This window comes from Terrapene carolina, unplaced genomic scaffold (genome assembly GCF_002925995.2).
Source record: "Terrapene carolina triunguis isolate 2854851 unplaced genomic scaffold, T_m_triunguis-2.0 Scaffold58, whole genome shotgun sequence".
Lineage (NCBI taxonomy): Eukaryota > Metazoa > Chordata > Testudines > Emydidae > Terrapene > Terrapene triunguis.
The window spans coordinates 73,716,659-73,738,095 of NW_020664409.1; the positions used below are offsets into that span (position 1 = coordinate 73,716,659).

Consider the following 21,437-nt stretch of genomic DNA (forward strand, 5'->3'; position numbering starts at 1 on the left):
CATGGACACAGCTTACATGGCTTCCTGCTCACTTGCTACTCGAGCAGTGGTGCAATCCTGGGTGCAATCCTCTGGGCTCCCCAAATAGGTCCAGACCACTGTAAAGGACCTGCCCTTTGATGCCCAAAAGCTGTTCAGAGAAGAGACTGACAAGTCCTTGTACTCCCTCAAGGCCTCCTGCACCACGCTCTGGTCTCTGGGCATCTATACTCCAGCTCCCAAAGGCAGACAGCAGCAACAACCACCATACAGGCCCCCTATCCACCGTATTATCATAGTCAGAGGGAGGCACTATGTCACCTACAGCGATCCCAGAGACCATGCTACTCCACCTCCGCCACAACCACCTCCTCAGCCCACCTCAGCAGCTGGCCAAGCACCAGTTTTGATATGCATATAGAGAACCACCACCCTCTCCTGCAGCACCCCATGTTGTCATCTTTGGGGGCTGCCTTGTTCTATTTGCCTGCAATTGGGGCAAGATCAACACAGACAGTTGGGTATTGGAGGTCATCCACAATGGATACACCATAGAATTCCTGGCATTTCCACACTGCCAGCCCTTACCCCAGATGTCCCCCAGAGATCCCTCCCATCAGAGCACCTTCCAGCAAGAAGCTGATGCTCTTCTCCCCAAAGGCGCCATGTAACTGATCCCACCTCCCTACAGGGGACTAGGGTTCTACTCCCCTGACTTCTTCATCCAGAAGAAGGGCAGAGGGCATCACCCTGTTCTGGACATCAGAGTACTCAACACCTTTATTTGAAAGCCCAAATTCCATGTGTCAGTTTATCCCATCCCTTCCCCGCAGAGTCTGGTTCTCAGCTCTCGACATGAAAGATGCCTATTTCTAAATCAATATTCACCTGGCCCATCAAAAGTTTCTCTGATTCAGAGTTGGACCTGGCCTCTATCCATTCAGGGTCCTGACTTTTGACATAGGGATAGCTCCACGAGTCTTCGCCATCATAGCCGCGCACACGCGCCATCTAGGGTACTCAGTCTTCCCTAACGTGGACAACTGGCTCCTTGTCTCGCGCTGCTGCTAAACCTTCCTCTTTGCCATCCACACCCTCCATGCTCGCCTCACCTCTCTTGGCATTTGTGTCAGCGAGACGAAATTGGTCCTCGTACTTATCCAGACCATTGCCTTCATTGGAGTATGGCTGGACTCTGCTGCTGCATGTGCCTTCCTTCCGACGAATTGCTTCACAACCCTAATCACGGACCCCTGCTGCAAGCTCCAGACCACTGTCCACCGTTCTCTCCCCTTCTTGTCCACATGACGGCATGTACCTCAGTGACACTGCACACCTGCCTCCACATGCGTTGCTTGCAACTCTGGCTCCTCTCCATCTACCAACCAATCACAGACCAGCTAGACAACAAAGTCTTGATCCTGTGGCAGGTGTTGGCATCCTTCACTGGTGAACCAACCCTTCCGAGGTCCTGATAGGTGCCCCCTTCGCCCTCCCACACCATGAGCCACGATCACAACAGATGCCTCCCTAGCAGGTGGGAGAGCTCACCTGGGTTGTTATACGGCACAGGGCATGTGGATGCCTTAAGAGGCCAGGATATGCACATCAGTATCCTGAAATTGAGGGCAACCTGTGTGACATTCCTCCTCCTCCTCCTCATCCAAACCAAGCACATCCAATTACTCTCCGACAGCATCACAACAGTGGTTTATCCTCCCCCCTAATGTTTGGCACTTCTGTATTCACACACCCTACCATAGTCTGCTTCCTAAGGGGCCTGCTCCACACCTTCCCCCCAGTCAAAAATCCCACGTTCTCATGGGACCTTTAATTTCATTCTCACCGCTCTCACGAAAGCACCCTTCGAACCCATGGCAAGATCCTCATTTTCACATCTCTCCCTGAAAGTAATCTTAGTGGTCATTACCTCAGCTAGATGGGTCAGTGAACAAGCGGCCATGATACCTGAGCCCCCATACACCATATTCCACAAAGACAGTGTCCTTGGGTTTACACCCTAAGGTGGTGTCTGAGTTCCACATCAATCAGTGTACGCACCTCCCAGTTTTCTACCCCAAACCTCATGTCTCCATTGCCAATAGACTCCCTTGACGTCCGCTGTGCGCTGGCATTCTATCTATAATGAACCCGTGACTTCCATGCCTCATCACAACTCTCTTTGTAGTGATTGTCGAACGATGCAAGGGCCACGTCCTCTCCTTGCAACGCATTTCTAAATGGGTCTCCGGGTGCATCTGTGAAAGCTACACGTTCAGCAACATGAGGCCACCTGATGTCATCATGGTGCACTCTATCTGGGCTCAAGCAGCTATGTCGTCCTGCCTCATTGATGTCGTCTGGCAACATGGTACCCTGTACATTCCTTCATCTCATATGACGCCATCGCCCACAGGGCAGTAGCAGATGCAGCAGCAGGCCAACCTGTATTACAGCCAACACTTTTGACCACATCACTGCTTGCTACTCATCCACATTTGGAATCTATATAGGGACCATCGCTCAAAGAAGAGGTGGTGGTTACTTATCTGTAACTGGAGGTTCTTTGAGATGTGTGGGTCCCTATTTGGATTCCAATATCTGCACTCCATCCCCTCTGCTCTTGACTGGAATACTCTGGTAAGAGGGTTACTGGAGAGGCATTGACTCACACAGCCTATTACAGTAAAAAAAAAAATTTTTAACTGTCATTCTGGGAGAACGGGGGGTGCTGGTAAATTAAAAATTCCAGTTAACTCAGAGGGAGGGGTTTGGAGTGCAGGGGGAAGGGGTGCAGGGCACGGGCATAGGAGGGGCTGCAGGGCTCTGGGAATCAGTTTGGGTCCAGGAGGGAGCTTGTTGGGGCATGGGAGGGGGCCCGGGGTGCTGGATGGGGGGGCCCTCACCTCTGGTGGCTCCCCGTCCCTGCTGCTGCTCCTGGTTGAGGCGCAGCCAGGCATTTCTGCAAGCAGGCACGCTGCCTCCATCCCCCCTCCCTGAGTGATGACTCCATGGCCCCAAGTCCATTGGCTGGGAACTGCAGCCAATAGGAGCTGCAGGGGGCGGCGCCTGCAGACGGAGGCTGTGTGCCTGCTAGCAGAGCTGCCTGGCTGTGCCTCCGCCAGGAGCAGCAGGGACGGGGAGCCGCCAGAGGTGAGCGCCGAGCCCCCTGCTGGACCCGCACCAACCGCACTATAAACTGGACTTTCAATGCAGATCAGAAATGCCAGTTTATAGAGTTTGCCAGTTCGTGAAGTGCCGGATAAAAGATCTTTTACTGTATAACCTCAGATGGGAGAACGAGGTGACTCACGACACATGCAGGGTAGTAGACACTGCTATGAAACATTCTGGTGCGTGCACACCTGCATTTGGAATCCAAATAGGTACCACACATCTTGAAGAACCTCCAGATACAGGTAAATATCCTCTTCTTCAATTTATCTTTAAAGAAAAGAATGTCTGTACAATTATTTACCGTTTGTTTACTGGGTCAGATAAGTTGCTAGCAATGTGCTTAATATAAGCATCAGCATTTTGGAAGCTGTTGTAATTGTCTTGTTTATTTGTGCTCTATAGGTGATAAAAAGAATGATTAAGTGCTGTTCTTTGCTCAACTGCCACACCCAGGTAAGCGTGTATTCAGGTGCCAGTTTAAATAAGGACTCTTTTTAAAAAACAGTCCATTTTAAGTCCAAACTCTCTCTTTAAAAGAAAAAAATTAACAAAATAAATCTGGTTTTAAAAATGTAAAAGTTTTGTTTATGTAAACATTCCCTGGCAGAGTTGGGAAACTAATCAAAATATTGTGATAATGCATCAGAACCAGCCAATGAAATTTTAGATCTGAACTCACTTAGTCAGTACATTAGTTGAGCTTCTCATGTTTTTAATCTTAAAATATTCATTTCCTTGCAATCTTTTCTCTTCCCCCTCCCCCCCCCGCCCCCTTCCGATTTAATGCCCAGTCTAGCAGCTGGGGAATGCAATGGGATTTGTATTATGGGGGTACATCCTTGCCAGGGCTGGAATCAGACTCTGCTCAACCTAATAACCACACAGGGCAGTCTAGCCTAGTCTAGAGATCAGTGGGCTGAGCAGGAATTCTAACAGGGCTGCACCCAAAAGTATCTGGATCCTTCTTGCTGAAAGAAAAAAAACCTGTCAGCTAGAATGAACCCACCCTCTGGAAAAGTAAGTTAGGATTAACCAACTCTGCAAAGACCGATGGCATGTCACCCTCTGTCTCCTCCTCTTCCCCCTTCTCCCCCCATGAGTTCCTTTTACCCTTCCCAGAAGAGTTCATGACTTGCAAGCATTTTTTTTTTAATCTGCACCTAATCAGTATATCTCTTGGAGCTACACCAAGCTATTATCCTGGTGGGGTGGAATAGAAGACTAAAAATAGAGAGTTGTTAGCAGGTCTGACTGACCTTTTCCCTCCTGCATGGTGTACTGTCACCTCTGCAGTCTGCTGGTATTACTCTGGCTTGAAAGGCTGTATTATGCCCTTAATTGGAGCAAAGCTACTTTCATAAAGCTTAATTTACTGTCCTTGTCTCTGATATTTTGATTCATTCTGCAAACACTAAGTTTAGACTACTGAGAAGCCATTTACTATGAAAACTAGATGTAATTATTAAATTTCCCACATAGTGGAGAAACATTTGTCCAGTATTTCAGCATGAAAAGAGACAAGCTTTAAGGAAATAAGTTACAGTCTTTCTCCCTACAGGTAGCAATTTTATGTCAGTTCCTCAGAGAAATAGACTATAAAACAGCATTTAAGGCACTCCAGGAACAAAACAGGTAAACATATTTATGTTTAAAACTAAAATTCTGTATGTATTCCATGAATTAATTGATATTCTCTTTCAGCCATGATGCTATGGATTCTTACTATGACTACATCTGGGATGTTACCATTTTGGAATACTTGACATGTATCCTTTCATTAGAAATAGTTAAAGAAAAAGCAGCTTGTGGGGTCATGTTGAAAAACCAACACAAAGCTTAAGTGTATTGACAGTTGAGTTGCTGTTAAGTTTTGTGCTAGAACACGTAGATGTAAATAGGTTACTCCTAAGGCAATTCTGGGCCTAAAACTTGAGCACACAATATTTTAAAATTTTGCAAAATTCTGCAAGTTTTGTCAATAAATAAATATGGCTCCAGCATGGCAGTGGGGAGCATAGGCCCCTGGCTGCATTGAGATGGGAGATCACCCTGAAGCCCCCAGCTCCCCTGGTTACAGGGACTCTGCAGTAAGGCTGCACCTGACCCTGACACAGTGCAAGGGATGGGCCTGCCCCCTCTGTACCGGGTGAGGGGTTTCTGTGGGGGGCAGTCCAGATGCACAAGGATTTAATGGGGGGGGGTTTCTGGGTGCAGGGGATCCAGGTTTGGGAGGGGGGGGTGTCTGGGTGTACAGGGGTAGGGTTTATCAGGGTGAGGGTTTGATGGGCCTGCTTAACAGCAGAGGCCGAGTTGCTGCTGAGAGGATGCTGCAGGCTGGGCTCCTACTTCCCCTATTCCCTTTTCTTCTCCATCCCCTTCCTCTCACTCCCCCCTTACCCAGCCTGACTGTGGGCACTCTGTTGCACAGAGAACAGGAAGGCTCCCAGCACACACAATGGAAACATGACTGGCCTTAGAACCCATGTGGTGGTGGTCAGCTACAGTGTCAGTGGAGCCCAAATGCAGCCTCCTTCAGTTGGGCAGCTCTGTGCTTGCAGAAATGGGGGTGGAGGGAGAGAGACAGGGGCATGTAATGCTGTGTGCCCCCCATACTTCACCTGTTTGGAGGGGGCAATCCTGCCAAAAAACTGCACCCATGTTTGCCCCCCACATGGCTTCCCCTTTGCATGACTGCAGAAAACAGGGAAGCAAAGTCCCCCCCCAGGAGTAGTCATCATATTGCCTTGGGCAGGTTGTCTAGGTCTGCTGGGGTTGAAAGGAGGAGCATCTATACTACTACTTGCTGGCACAGCATGTATAGAGCTTTTGACCTGACTTGAACTTGGGTAGAAAAGTAATTTTTAGTGTCCAATTCTATGACTTGCTCAGCCATTAACAGAGCAGTTATTGCTCAGAAAATACTATGCAAATGTCTTGCATTTTAGATCACAGCTCATTTGTAGTGTTGCTATATTACACATGAATACTTTCCTTGACTCTTGTTCAGATCTCCATCATAAAAGAGGAGAGACAGACAAGAGACAAATAGCAGTAAGTTAAAGAAAGGGAGGGGTTTGGTGCTAGGGATTTGTTAGCTTTGAATTACATCTTACAGTTTTGTTCAGTCTTCCACAGCCCAGCTGTAACTATGAAGGTGACTGTTGATGTGAACTCTGGAATAAGTATTCACTTTATAAAGTGAAATATACTTGCTCTCTCTTTAGACTAAGGCAGAAACTGTCTTGTAACTAAACCTTATTGTTCACTTGTACTAGAAAGTCTTGTTTTTTGTACTTTAAGATTAAAGCTATTGGCCAGACAGAGCTGAATGCTAGCAATCCAGAGGAAGTATTGCAACTTGCTGCACAGAGACGAAAAAAGAAATTTCTTCAAGCAATGGCAAAACTTTACTTTTAAACATTCCTATAAATGCTGGTGTAGAGTGGAAAATATTTCACTTTATTTAAGTTGTGTTGAGTATTTGAAATTTTTATACAATACATATTTACAAGCATATTGTGTGGTTTTTTAAAATAGATGAAATATTACAAAACCATTATCTTACAAAATTGTACAGAAGATCTGGAATACTCACTCAAGTAATGCTTCTTTTAAAAAAAAAATCAATTTGAAGCAATGAGTTCAAGCTTCAGCTAAGTTAAACTAGTAGAGAATGCTGAGTTTAATACAGTTTACTAAGAATATGTACATTAGAGGCTATTAATTGTGATGGTGTGTGCTCAGAATAAGCACAGCTCAGACATTGCCAGCAAGAGTCTTGCTTTAAGTTCTATAAAATGTTTATACTCTACCTTACTGAAGCATGTAATTCCTCCATTGTTCAAAAAGATGCTGGAGCAGCTCCTCATGGCAGGAGCAGAGGTAGTGAATAGAGTGGTGGTTAATGCTGTTTTAAACATTGATACCTGCACAGTATGGGGTATTAAAATACTGCTTCCACTTTGAGTGGCTGTAGACTTCTTGCAGTCAAGGTGTACTCTTGTTAAGAGCTCTACATTTAAAAGGGGCCATGTCTAGATCTTAATATGTAGTAGAATATTTTCTCTTCGATTACTTTTCCAGTTAAATTACTTCAGCAGCAAATTGTTACTTTTACCTGAGGTTAAACTTAGCACTTAAAACAAGTTCAGGTTAGCACCTCTTCAGCAGCCCTCCCCCCAAAGCAATCTGTCACTTTACTTAGGCCTTGTCTAGATGGAGGATTTAATCTAGCCCTACCCCTCTAAAGATGCTATTTTGGCCTTAGAAGTTCATCCCCCTTGCACCAACATCAAGGTAGATAGGCAAAGCTGCTAAATGCAGTCAGATTAAATTTCCAACTCAGACATGGCCTTCAACTTTAGATATTGCAAGTACCACACACAAACTAGGAATAAGTGGCATGGTGACAGGTGACATCAGTTTGTGGGCTGCTTTTGTTTTGGTTGAACTCAGATTTAAAAGGTGACCATACCAAGAAAATAGTCACTATAGTATTAGGGAATTTGTACACACTGTTGCTTTAAGGCGCAATACATAGCTTTGTTTCTCCTGCTATCCAACAAGATGTTGTTTTAAAACAAGTTCTCAAAATCCATAATGGAAAAAATTCATAATTTAAAGACTGGTTAAATTAATATTCCTACTATAGTAGAGATTAAAAGCAGAAGGGACCAAATGATCTAGTCTAACCCCCTGCATAACCTAGGGAGGGATGGGTGTTGTGTAACAAGTCTGAAGTCTGCACAAGGCCAAGCTATCCATTATTCAGTTTGACATGTCTTTTTCTGCCTCACAACATCCTGTGTAGCAGTAAGTGTTCAAGGATTAGATTGAGTCTCTGCTTTAGGGTAGCTCTGTACTGAAGCAGTGTCCTGCTTTGGAGTTTCTACCAAAGAGTGTTCATTGCATATGTCTTGTCAGTGGTTTCCATACTTTCACTTTTTCTCTGTGCTTTTGGGGGGTGTTATTATTCCTCCTATACACCCTGGAGATAACTGTCCTGGTGCTGTTAGAGCTACTCCACAATTTACTTCATCCTATGTAAATTGGAAAAACAAAAACAAAAAAAAGTTAAAGTGGATTTCACATCTTCATTGTATAAGGGTTTGTGCTTAGTTCAAGGTTCTGTCTTCCAGTGAGGTACTACAGTTACTATCTTAAGGAAATATCTGGGATATTTAAATATAGTAGTCTTTTAGTCCTTACCTTCTTAATATGGGATTAGAAAGGAGAGGGAATTGAAGATAAATTTAGGTATTTCAAGTGCTTGAGCACCTCAACCTACATTGAGAGACTTTGACAATTTGAATACAATGACCAGTGTCTACTCTTTTACAACTTCAGGTACAAGTAAAATGGGATTACAATTATGGGAGTAGTTTCCTTCTGCAAACATGGACTTATACCATCACCATGTCCTTAAGTGGTTGGCAAAGCACATCAGTGCTTTAATCTGGCTATGTCGGTGCTAGGACCATTTTACTAGAATACTAGACTTGGTTAAGTTGCATATTGTAGCAGTATAGTAAATTTCACTCACATGCACACACCTTCATTAGTGAAATAAACTATACCAGTAAAAGTGCAATCTTAGCTGTGCCAGATGTCCCATTGATAGGCCGGTCGGGGTCAAGGGTAAGATGACATGTAAACACCTGGCCCTACTGTCAACAGTACTTTTGAAAAAAGTAATCAATGCTGTTCCACAGATAACATTCTTAGCAACTCTGCCTGCGGGAGTGTGACAAGGTAGTATAGGCCCTGTCCATACAGCAGATCTTAATGAAATGTGCCACATTATAGCCAGGTGGGAGATACAGTCATGAGCCCTAGCTATTTTGCTCCTCCCAGGAGCTTAGGGTGGTCTTCCTGCTGCTAGTTCAGCATCCTTTTGCAGGGGCAGACATACTCTTCACCATGTTTGTGTAAACAGCCTGGCCTGTCATCCTTCCCCCAGCACTTGACAGCCTTTGCTACATATATAGATGTGGAGTAACTGGCTGTTTATCTTCCAGGTATATTACAGATGACCTGCATGTTTTCCCTATGTTACAGTGATACAAGCAAGGTTTGATGGGGGGAGAAGGGGAGGTGGTGGGAGAGTGAATCTCTCTCTCACACACACACACACACCCACCCACCCACCCATGGTACTTGCCTCTAGTCAGCTAGAACGAGTGGTTTTCAACCTGTGGTCTACAGACCCCTAGCAGTCCACTAACTAAGATTTTTCAAAGGGGGCCAATTCATCCATTTGAAATTTAAGGGTCTGCAAATGAAAAAAGGTTGAAAACCACTGAGCTAGACCAATAAATATGTGGACAGAGCCTTAGGAACTATACTGTTCTCCCACCCGTTTTAAGCTTAGGCATCATACAAATCAGTGTTTGATATACAGACAAAAAACACCAAGTAAGGCCATACCAGCATGTCCAAGTAGTTTGTGTGGGTTTGGATATTATGTCTGTCTTCCACTGCAACCTTCTTAAAACTCTTCAATTTCACAGGGGCTTTTCTTGCCACCCTAACAAAAGGATCCATCCATGCTACACATTCTGAAATGCTGTTCCAATCTAAACCTAAGGAGAAAATAAAATATCAGCTTTAGGCATTGTGCAGCTAAACCTAGTTGTGTATCCATCCCCTACCCAGCATTCTAACATGGTAAATGAGAGGCTAAATTAGTTTGTTTCCACTTTCCTGTGCTTTGTGCATATCTTTATTGATATAGTGTTGGCTGCATATTTAAAATTAGATTAAAAAAACAAAAGCTACCTAGAATGACTTGTTTTCAGCCTGCACTATCACTTAGCAGACCAAGTTTTGTCATATAATCCCAGTGAATTAAGATAAACATTTAGTTTTACTCAAGGCCCAAACCATAGTTAATGGCTATCAAAAAGCCGTAAGAATGTGTATTAAAGCAGCTATGACATGTTGCCTTGTTTAGCTTATGAACAATAATCGCACTCCTAAACATCCCCCCTCCCATAAGGCTCAAACTTTTTCCACTGGCCTTCAGTAATAGACTAGATGTGGAATCAGCAACCCTGGACATGCTAAGAGCCACTGCTCTGTGTAGGTCTTTATAGAAGAGCATCACTGGGAAGGTACAAGATCCAATCAGTTTCATGCTCTTTTATTAGAGGGGTAGCAGAAAATGGGAAAGTAATTAAAATCCAGTAAAAAAATATGATGAAGAGTAAGGCAGTCCTGTAGTATTCCACTTTTCTCAATATTTGCCAATGTTTGGTACCTTATATAAAGGGGTAGGTTGGCACCTCTAACAAAGTTAGATTAAGCTACTGTGGGGAATAACCAGGGTCTCACAGCAGAAAATAAGGTGAGTTCCTGGCCTAGAACATCTACCAATTATAAACTCTTATTTTTATCATTTACTTTACAGCTGGCCTGACAGGAAAAATCTGATTTTAGGGGGGAAGAAACATCTGTGGTAGCCAACAGTCTACAACAGTAACAAATTGGGACCCAAATATTCAGATGCATCAGTGCTGCAGCTTCTGATTCACTTTTCCTTTATCAATATCACTGTATTAGTCTCATGCACAGGGATAGGAGTAATCAGACATCACTGTATCAAAATAATCTTGCTACATTTTTCAAGTTATCCCTTGCATAAAGATGAATCCTATTATTGACAAAGGCATACCATCATGTGGGTTTTATTTGTGTTGACTCCCACAAAACATGCTCATGTAAGGTTAAGTCACCAAAACTCCCCAACTTTTTAGCATTACCTAAAATTACTGTTTGTCCTTTCATATCAACCTATTTCTACTATGTCCAGCCACTCCACTTCAGAATCCTTTGCTTCAAGAGGACAGGTTGATAGGAATCACCACCAAAGTTTTTATCCTGGACTGCTGTTGTCAGTCAAGAATGACTGGTTATAAACAAATCACCTTCCCCAGGAAGAACTAGATACAGGCTACTGGAGCCAGATCATAAACTAATAGTGATTGCTGTTGAATTTTTAGTTTACAGAGCAGCAGCTACAGAAGCAGCAGCAGACCAGGAGCAACAAAATATCCTGTTATATTTCCAGATACTTCACCTCAGAGGCACAACAATTTTGTGCTTCCAGTGGTTGTGACCCTAACATAGCATGGGGTGCAAGTGAATGAGGAATCTGAAAAATAAAATGGATCCAAAACTGAATCTATTTTAAATTGATCAAGTTGAGGGGGGAAAAAATTAAGTAAAAAGCATGCTGTTAAAAGCAAGGTAGAGATGGACATAGGAGACGGAAGTGTTGAGAGTCTCTGGGTTAGGCTAAAAGGGGTAAAAAACAAGGGTGATGTCATGCTAGGAGTCTACTACAGGCCACCTAACCAGGTGGAAGAGGTGGATGAGGCTTTTTTTAAACAACTAACAAAATCATCCAAAGCCCAAGATTTGGTGGTGATGGGGGACTTCAACTATCCGGATATATGTTGGGAAAATAACACAGCGGGGCACAGACTATCCAACAAATTCTTGGACTGCATTGCAGACAACTTTTTATTTCAGAAGGTTGAAAAAGCTACTAGGGGTGAAGCTGTTCTAGACTTGATTTTAACAAATAGGGAGGAACTCGTTGAGAATTTGAAAGTAGAAGGCAGCTTGGGTGAAAGTGATCATGAAATCATAGAGTTTGCAATTCTAAGGAAGGGTAGAAGGGAGAACAGCAAAATAGAGACAATGGATTTCAGGAAGGCGGATTTTGGTAAGCTCAGAGAGCTGATAGGTAAGGTCCCATGGGAATCAAGACTGAGGGGAAAAACAACTGAGGAGAGCTGGCAGTTTTTTCAAAGGGACACTATTAAGGGCCCAAAAGCAAGCTATTCCGCTGGTTAGGAAAGATAGAAAATGTGGCAAAAGACCACCTTGGCTTAACCACGAGATCTTGCATGATCTAAAAAATAAAAAGGAGTCATATAAAAAATGGAAACTAGGACAGATTACAAAGGATGAATATAGGCAAACAACACAGGAATGCAGGGGCAAGATTAGAAAGGCAAAGGCACAAAATGAGCTCAAACTAGCTAAGGGAATAAAGGGGAACAAGAAGACTTTTTATCAATACATTAGAAGCAAGAGGAAGACCAAAGACAGGGTAGGCCCACTGCTTAGTGAAGAGGGAGAAACAGTAACAGGAAACTTGGAAATGGCAGAGATGCTTAATGACTTCTTTGTTTCGGTCTTCACCGAGAAGTCTGAAGGAATGCCTATCCTAGTGAATGCTAATGGGAAGGGGGTAGGTTTAGCAGATAAAATAAAAAAAGAACAAGTTAAAAATCACTTAGAAAAGTTAGATGCCTGCAAGTCACCAGGGCCTGATGAAATGCATCCTAGAATACTCAAGGAGCTAATAGAGGAGATATCTGAGCCTCTAGCTATTATCTTTGGAAAATCATGGGAGACGGGAGAGATTCCAGAAGACTGGAAAAGGGCAAATATAGTGCCCATCTATAAAAAGGGAAATAAAAACAACCCAGGAAACTACAGACCAGTTAGTTTAACTTCTGTGCCAGGGAAGATAATGGAGCAAGTAATTAAGGAAATCATCTGCAAACACTTGGAAGGTGGTAAGGTGATAGGGAACAGCCAGCATGGATTTGTAAAGAACAAATCATGTCAAACCAATCTGATAGCTTTCTTCGATAGGATAACGAGTCTTGTGGATAAGGGAGAAGCTGTGGATGTGGTATACCTAGACTTTAGTAAGGCATTTGATACGGTCTCGCATGATATTCTTATCGACAAACTAGGCAAATACAATTTAGATGGGGCTACTATAAGGTGGGTGCATAACTGGCTGGATAATCGTACTCAGAGAGTTGTTATTAATGGTTCCCAATCCTGCTGGAAAGGCATAACGAGTGGGGTTCCGCAGGGGTCTGTTTTGGGACCGGCTCTGTTCAATATCTTCATTAACGACTTAGATATTGGTATAGAAAGCACGATTATTAAGTTTGCGGATGATACCAAACTGGGAGGGATTGCAACTGCTTTGGAGGACAGGGTCATAATTCAAAATGATCTGGACAAATTGGAGAAATGGTCTGAGTTAAACAGGATGAAGTTTAACAAAGACAAATGCAAAGTGCTCCACTTAGGAAGAAAAAATCAGTTTCACACATACAGAATGGGAAGAGACTGTCTAGGAAGGAGTACGGCAGAAAGGGATCTAGGGGTTATAGTGGACCACAAGCTAAATATGAGTCAACAGTGTGATGCTGTTGCAAAAAAAGCAAACGTGATTCTGGGATGTATTAACAGGTGTGTTGTGAGCAAGACACGAGAAGTCATTCTTCCGCTCTACTCTGCTCTGGTTAGGCCTCAGCTGGAGTATTGTGTCCAGTTCTGGGCACCGCATTTCAAGAAAGATGTGGAGAAATTGGAAAGGGTCCAGAGAAGAGCAACAAGAATGATTAAAGGTCTTGAGAACATGACCTATGAAGCAAGGCTGAAAGAATTGGGTTTGTTTAGTTTGGAAAAGAGAAGACTGAGAGGGGACATGATAGCAGTTTTCAGGTATCTAAAAGGGTGTCATAAGGAGGAGGGAGAAAACTTGTTCACCTTAGCCTCTGAGGATAGAACAAGAAGCAATGGGCTTAAACTGCAGCAAGGGAGGTCTAGGTTGGACATTAGGAAAAAGTTCCTAACTGTCAGGGTGGTTAAACACTGGAATAAATTGCCTAGGGAGGTTGTGGAATCTCCATCTCTGGAGATATTTAAGAGTAGGTTAGATAAATGTCTATCAGGGATGGTCTAGACAGTATTTGGTCCTGCCATGCGGGCAGGGGACTGGACTCGATGACCTCTCGAGGTCCCTTCCAGTCCTAGAATCTATGAATCTATGAATCTATAAGGTAATTTTAAATGACCTCAGGTTCAATTTTTAGAAAGTTTTACACAGTGCTCCAAGCATTTAAGGTGATGATACAGGAATGAATTGAAAGCACTTAGCCTTTTTAAGAGCCGTCATAGTAATAGACCACCTTACCTGAAGCTTTTTTGACTACCTCAGCTGAGGTATAGTGGCAGAGTGCAGCAGCAGCCAGTGTCCTATACTGGAAGTCCAGAGAACTGACATCTAGAATACATAGGTCTAAAAGCTGTGAAAACAATAGTAATGGTTACAAAGTTTCTTTTATAAGAGGGAGAGTCCCAGGCACATCATAGGACTAAACCACAAAAAGAGATACAGTGTACAGGCACCATTTATTTCCTCCACACACAAAAATATTAGAACTTAAGTCTAAGGGACCCTTCAGTAAACTGGTTTGTTACTCTGTTCTAAATTTTTGATTGTACAGAATCTACAGCTCCAGATTGGTGTTTTGTTTTAGGGATTGGCCTCCTCACACCTGACAGCCATCTCAGTGACCCAGCATGAACATGGAAAGTGTCCATAATGATTCAATTATTTCAGTTTCAAGACTGTATAGATTAAGGGGGGAGGGGGAAGAGTTCTTGGTTCATATGCCCATCTAGTTACCCTTATGCTTCTTATACGGCTGATAAAAATGTGCACAGAGATTGGTTTAGTGCTCCAAGTGTTTTTTCATACGAAACTCAGTTCCTTCTCTCTCTTCTAAATAGAGGACGTACCTTATTTAAAAGGTTTTTTTTTTAAATGTATATGTAAAGCAACTTAACACAAACATCCATTCACACCTTTAAATCCTTTGCCACCCATCAAGCACTACCTTGTGTAATACTCTAGTCCTGTCCACCCTGGGATCAAAACTTACCAGCAAGTGTACTGAGACAGCTGTTGCTAACAGTTATAGCATGGTTTCCCTAATGAGTGCTGGCCCCACTTCCATAACTAGGCTATAAAACCATCCTATGGACACTGGAACCCTACTAACAAAAGCTTAGCAAGGAGGGGGAGAGAAGAAGATAGAAGTGTGCGCTGTTGGGCATTTTTCCTCCTAGAGGCTTAGATCGTTGGCATTACACCAAGTGACCTTATTGCACTTTTTATTTGTTAATTAAAAATAGTCACCAACCTTCAGGGAACCACTTAGATATTATCATATAAAACTCTGCCTTGTTTCTTTAAACACTAGGCAAGATATTTTTATAAATCTTATTTTATAGCATACACTTCTGCCTAGGTCACCAATAGTGGCATGTTAAGTAGTGTGCACTGACTGAAACAACTACCTACCTGTGCTATTTGAATGAATTTTTCCTGAGAATACTGAGGTAGCAACACTTTTGGAACATCTTTCAAAGCATCCACTTGGAGATAAAGATTGAGCCAGGAGATGATTGTCACTGGGCACAGTTCCCATTTTAAAGCCTACAGATATTAAAAACCATGAGATAAATATATATATAATTTTCTAATAAAGTGCATAGCACCTCTTTCCATCCCCCCCCCATATACAATTTAAAAAAACAAAACAAAAAAAACACCGCCCCCCCATCAAGTTCTCTACCCCCACAATCTTACCCAGTCTCCTTTCCCCATTTTCATCTCCACTTAGGTCAGCCAGACCTTTTATCATGCACCTACATGCCTGAATCACATGCAGGATCCCCTACGATTTCAAGTACACATGCTCTGGAAATAAACTTCTGACTTTTAGAAATAGAGTTGGAACAAGCCTGGATTTCAACAGCCAGAATATCTTTCCCACCCTTTCCCCCCCCCCCCCTTCTCCAAAAGATGCCTCACAAATACTGAGCAAGTGGTCCTCTTGCAGGACATGCACATAAGAGCAGGGAGGCAAAACATATATTCCCAAGATGTGCCATGGCCTTGGAACTGGAGCTATAGTAGCTGCAGCCTAGCACAGATAATTTAATTTTGGAGGATTTCTAGGTTTGGTTTTGGTCTGACTTGGGATAAATACCAAAAATGTCAAAATTCTTAGCAGAACAAGATTACCATTTTCTACCCAACTCTTCTGGGAACCTTGGCATGGAGGCATTCCACCTGGCAGATGACCCAAAGCCAGGGACCCTGGAAGCCCCAACTGCAGGGCAGTCCACCTGGCTGGCTGCTGAGGAACCATAGGTCAGGACTCCAGGTTACCGGTCAGCCTGCCAGGTGTGCTGCTGAGTCTGGCAGAATTTCATCAAAAAGGTGACATGGTAGTGCAGAACAATTAGATTTTGATGAAAAATTGTTTCAACAAAATCTTCCAACAGGTTCTAATACACAGTCTTTTAGGCTATTTGTATGGGCTATTTCAATAGTTCCTCTCCACTCCCAGCCTGCCATCCTCCAGCCAGGCCTATTGGGGGTGGTAAAAGCCACCTTCCATTACATACAGTTCTTGGGGGCCCACTCTTTCTTTGCAGAAAACAAAAGTAGGACTTAGGTGGCAAAGAGGGGCCCTTAATGGAGACCTCCACCCTAAGGGTGGATGCCAACCTGTGAGATTGAATTCTTCAATTCTTCAGAAAGTTAGAAGTGAGGTACTTCTTTTTTCCTACAGATGGGGAAAGGGCACCAAAAGTGCAGTCATTAAACATAAGATGCTAAAATGAAAGGCTCTACTGGGCTATCACTCAACCAGTTAATAAAAATACTAAGACTGTTACATTACCTTTAATACAATGAGCTCCATTCTTATAATATCATCTTCGCTACAAGCACCATCTGTGACATAGGCAAACTCTTGTAGTTTAGGAGCATATATCTCCTTTTAAATAAATAAATAAAAAAATCATCAAGACCAGAAGGGTTTTTGTATCCTGCAAGAATGCAAACGAACTGCAGAAGACAGCTGTGAATCTTTTCAGATTTATACACAGAACCATTTTATCAACTCAGTTGAAACAGCTGTACTTCAGCTATTTCTTATGATAGGACAAATAGCATAAGCCTTTCATACTTTAAGCGTCCACAAAAAGTGAGCTAGAAACTAGTAGTGAAAAACCATTAAATATTAATAGAGAAGACCTTAGGTATTCCACAGGCAATCGTAGACTTTATTAGAACCAATTTTATGGATAGGGGAGTAATGTTGGCCAGAACAGAATTATTTCTTGCTTATATCACCTTCAGAGTCTAGGATCTTCACCTGCTCAGACAATTCTGAGAACCCCCCGTGAAACAACTCTGTTTAATTCAAACACCATTTACCATATCACTCCTTGAAGATATAGCTATTGGTGTATATAGACTGTATTAACAAATCTTCTTAGTAGATGCAGTTTATACCAGCAAGAGTGCTTTTACCAGTATAGCTGCATCTATACTAGGGCTTTTGCCAGTATAAAAAAAAGTTTGTTTTTTAAAACCAGGTTTAAAGAAACATCAATTTGAAATCTAGCTTATTTCAACAGTTCAGTAGTTTCAGATCCTATGCCTGTCCCTGTGATCACCTGCCAATTTCTGTGGTTTTGAGAAAAAAAAAAAAAAAGCCCCTGTTTAAAAGGTTTTTGTCCCCTACTGCTATGTAGAAGGCCCACAGAGGAAACTGATGGACTCTTGGATTATGCAGGGGAAACAGAGAAACGGACTACACACAGAAGGCTAAAAGATGCATAAAGTTAAAGAAAATTTCTCTAATCTCAGATCTTACTGGTAACAATACCAGGTTAACAGTTATCTGAATCTCTTTTTATGTTGATAATTTCCATTCAAGAAGCAGTTAAGATATTCCAACCCTAAAAACACCATGCATATAGCCACTTACCTCAAGTTTGGAAGCAATGAATAATGAGGTAATTCCTATTAGCTGAAGCATATTTTTATTAATATTCTTTTGTGTCAACATGAATCTATCAAAAAAATCTTGAGCTAGGTAGAAGGTTTCTCTGTGAAGCATATACACTTCACATACCTAAGACAAAACAAAAAACTTAGTTCAGTTTTCGGTTCCACAGCGTGATGCATTTTCCCCAATTATAAATAGGTTAGTAAATCTGTTTTAATGGTAAAACACAATTTTGTCCTTAATGTGAACAAAGATAGTCATGTTTCCAAATGTATTCGTTTGTTGTGGTTTGCTGAGGGGGGGGAAATCTGTCCAACACCCAGGGTTAAGCACAACCTGCTAGCAAGTTTTCAAAAATATGATACACAAGGTTTTAGTTTTAATTAAAACAGAAACAAGATACAACTAACATCAATGTATAGTTTCATGCCTGTTTGCCTTTAAATGAATTGTAAAAAAAGGGGGAACTTTTTTAATCCCACCAAAACTCAAGCTTATTTAGGATTCTGCATTCCTCCTCTTAACTTCAGGCAGATATTAAGTAAGTCGTTGCCCCCTTAACATTAAATTTTACAGAAGCCTAATTAAAAAAAAAAAATTACTAAATTTCTCTGCAAACAACTTCAAACCACCTGAAACAATAATTCAAGAGGCATGAACTCTTCCACCTACAATTAGTTTCAACTGAGTGCAAAGTCAGTACTTAATTTAAATATCAACATCACTAGCTAATTCATAGTAGAAGAAGGGGCCAAAAACCTGAAATGGTCTGGTTTGTGGGTTTCCCATTCTAATTTTGGGGGAAAATTACCAGTTGGATCAAATACTGTTTAGTCTAGACTAGGGTAAAAGGTGCGATATTAGCTAGCTAATATCTAACATCATACCTTTAAATCCTATGCTAGATAAGGCCTTAAACAAAAAGGTAGGGGACAAATCCTTCCTGAAGCAAATAGATGAAATTCCTATAGCATTATCTGTATCAAATTCATAGTGACACTCAGTGTGGTGTTAAATTACATATCAGGAGGGAAGTGACACAAAGCTATGTCTACACTGCGCAGCTTACAGCGGCACAGCTGTGCCCTAAGCTGTGTCACTGTAAGGCATGCAGTGTAGCCACTCTTCGTTGGCAGAAGAGAGCTCTCCTGCCGACAAAATAAAACCACCCCCAACGAGGGGTGGTAGCTTTGTCAGCAGGAAAGCATCTCCCGCCGCCAGCGCTGTCCACATCTCCAGAAGACAGTGAGCCAAATTCAGAGGTGGTGAATAAGTTAACTTGTTGGGAGTAAATGGTGAGATCATGTGATTTGCATCACTTTGATGATAGTCAGGCTGTAAATTTTTCCCCTAAAATTTACCAGTGCAGTTCCATTGGTGATAGCAACAGTTGGAGTTCTAATGTAAATAAGGCATTGGCGGTCACATTTGATGTCATGAAATTTACCATGTTTCACAATCTCACACAGATCTGCCAGTGGAGCAGGGACAAGAATTTTGCACTACTGGCAAGAGTTATAATACCTCTTGTTTTAGGGATGTCGAATACAAGAGCTGTGTTCTCCAACCATTTCCAAAACAAATCCAGTCTCAAATAGTTTTGAATGTGGTTTGGCTGCCAATGTGGAGAGGGTCAAACTGTTTTGAACAGTTATCAAGTAAGCCATTGCCCCTTTAGGGCACTGCACAAGCAAACTGGTGAAATCTTTTGAGCAAAATTTGACCCACCCCCACTTACGCACAAATCCATTTTAAAGAGGAGTGGTGATTGAAATACTAAATATAAACAACATCAGGAGAAACAGCTACAAACATTGATCTTTCCTGTATGATACACAGGGCCTTAGCCATGTCCCCAAAACTACTCTGCTATTAGACAGTCCCAAGATTTGGGGGATGTGATTAAGGTCCCATATATAATTGTGCTATAACCATTTCAGTTTACAACCATGCTGAAGCATGATCCTCCACAACTAGAGATGGGCAGATAATTTTTCAATGTGGCTGCATGTTTGTTTTTTGTGGGGGGCGGGGGTTGGAGTGGGAGAGGAGAGGGGATTTGGTTCAGCTATAACAATCAAATTTCCAGTGAATAGAAAAAAAAGTTCCATTTAGGTTCTCTTCTGGAACTGGAATTTGAACCTGGTTATCCCACATCCCAGGTGAGTGCCTTAACCACTGGGCTAAAGGTTATAGGGGGGAGCACCAGCACCACCTTCTCTGACCATTTTGTGAACAGTCAAAACTATTCATGTCAAATTTACAAAGTTTCTAGAACTGCATTTTTCATCAAAAAAAGCTTATTTAAGACACTCATCCCATTCTACCCACAATACTGATGCATTAAAAAGGAACATTACTCCCTGCTCTATTTTAAGAGGTCAGCATTGTCAACTTTTTTGTTTCAAAATGTGTTCGTCATTAATGTCTACTCTACACGATCACAGATATTAGCACTTTACATAAACTCTTTGTCTTTACACCAATCTATTTTACAGCCATAGCACAATGTAAAGTAACTCAAAATATACCTCCAAGAGCCAGTCCAGGAGTATTGATCTCATGTGTGGTTGCAAGTTAGAATGTAGCGATGTAAAATGTTTGCAGTGAGCATATTTGTTCTCCTTCTTCAGAATATTGAGCCAGACATCTTTGGAATTTCCCCAGCTATGGAATAAAGTCATGTGAAGTTTTGAGATCTCTTTACAAAAAAGAGATATAAATGTTTCTTAGTGGGTTATATTTTAAGTTAATTTTTTGATATTCATCTGTTTATATGCAATCAGAAAAAAATATTTTTAAATTAAACAACTACAGGCATACTTTGTTCTGAAATCCCAGAATTAGCCTATCAGTCACCAAAACCCAAGATATATCTGATTAACCCAATGGTCAAGTACACACACAAGTCACCACTTGGAGCGCAGTTGCTTATTTCGCCTGTCCATCTGGTCATACAGTTCAGATTTGATCCATTTGAAAACTTGGCTTCCTAAGTAGTCAGATAAAAGACAACTTAGACACCCCAAAAATAAATCTTCGACCTGATTTAGTGCTACAAGCCAGACCAAACTACTGGTGTTTAGAATTCATTCTTCTCTCCCTTCCTGCTTCCTACATCATTTTCCCAGGGACTGGAAACATACTGTGAAGAGCATAACTTAACAAAAAATAGACAGTTTTAACAATGAAGTAGTTCATTTACTCACACTGAAGGTTTGAAAAATCCACTAGGGCAGTGGTCCCCAAAAAATTTTTCCTTGCACCCCCCCTGCTGAGTCATGGACAGAGGCCAGCCGTGGACTGTGGTGCACACGGGGCCAGGAACAGAGCTGAGTGGTGCTCCTTCCTTGCCCCCCGGGGGGCTGGCCCCCAGCCATGCCCCTCCACATTCCTCTGTGCCCCCTAGGGGGCATGCCCCACAGTTTGGGGACCTCTACACTAGGGAGTAGAAAGCTTTCACTGGAGTAAGTGGCTGCTTATACCTTCATTTTTGTATCATTTTAACTCTGCATTATTATGGAGTGTTTTGGGTTTGGGTTTTTGTGTGTGTGTGTGTGTGTGTGTGTGTGTGTGTGTGTGTGTGTGTGT

General features: G+C 42.2%; 2 protein-coding genes across 2 annotated transcripts in view; one reads left to right on the forward strand and one right to left on the reverse strand.

Moving 5' to 3' along the window:
• The window catches only part of INTS8 (integrator complex subunit 8), a 74,390-nt gene extending 67,268 nt beyond the window's left edge, over nucleotides 1-7,122 (forward strand). The window contains exons 23-27 of the mRNA XM_024202068.3: nucleotides 3,559-3,609; nucleotides 4,715-4,788; nucleotides 4,858-4,922; nucleotides 6,164-6,207; nucleotides 6,457-7,122. Coding sequence (XP_024057836.1) covers nucleotides 3,559-3,609; nucleotides 4,715-4,788; nucleotides 4,858-4,922; nucleotides 6,164-6,207; nucleotides 6,457-6,573 — 351 coding nt within the window. The 3' untranslated portion in view covers nucleotides 6,574-7,122. The remainder of the gene's footprint in view (nucleotides 1-3,558; nucleotides 3,610-4,714; nucleotides 4,789-4,857; nucleotides 4,923-6,163; nucleotides 6,208-6,456) is intronic.
• Nucleotides 7,123-7,901: 779 nt separating this feature from the next.
• The window catches only part of CCNE2 (cyclin E2), a 17,430-nt gene continuing 3,894 nt past the window's right edge, over nucleotides 7,902-21,437 (reverse strand). The window contains exons 5-11 of the mRNA XM_024202078.3: nucleotides 20,378-20,513; nucleotides 17,826-17,972; nucleotides 16,731-16,826; nucleotides 15,341-15,475; nucleotides 14,168-14,279; nucleotides 9,583-9,737; nucleotides 7,902-8,195 (exon numbers count right to left, since the gene is read on the reverse strand). Coding sequence (XP_024057846.1) covers nucleotides 8,094-8,195; nucleotides 9,583-9,737; nucleotides 14,168-14,279; nucleotides 15,341-15,475; nucleotides 16,731-16,826; nucleotides 17,826-17,972; nucleotides 20,378-20,513 — 883 coding nt within the window. The 3' untranslated portion in view covers nucleotides 7,902-8,093. The remainder of the gene's footprint in view (nucleotides 8,196-9,582; nucleotides 9,738-14,167; nucleotides 14,280-15,340; nucleotides 15,476-16,730; nucleotides 16,827-17,825; nucleotides 17,973-20,377; nucleotides 20,514-21,437) is intronic.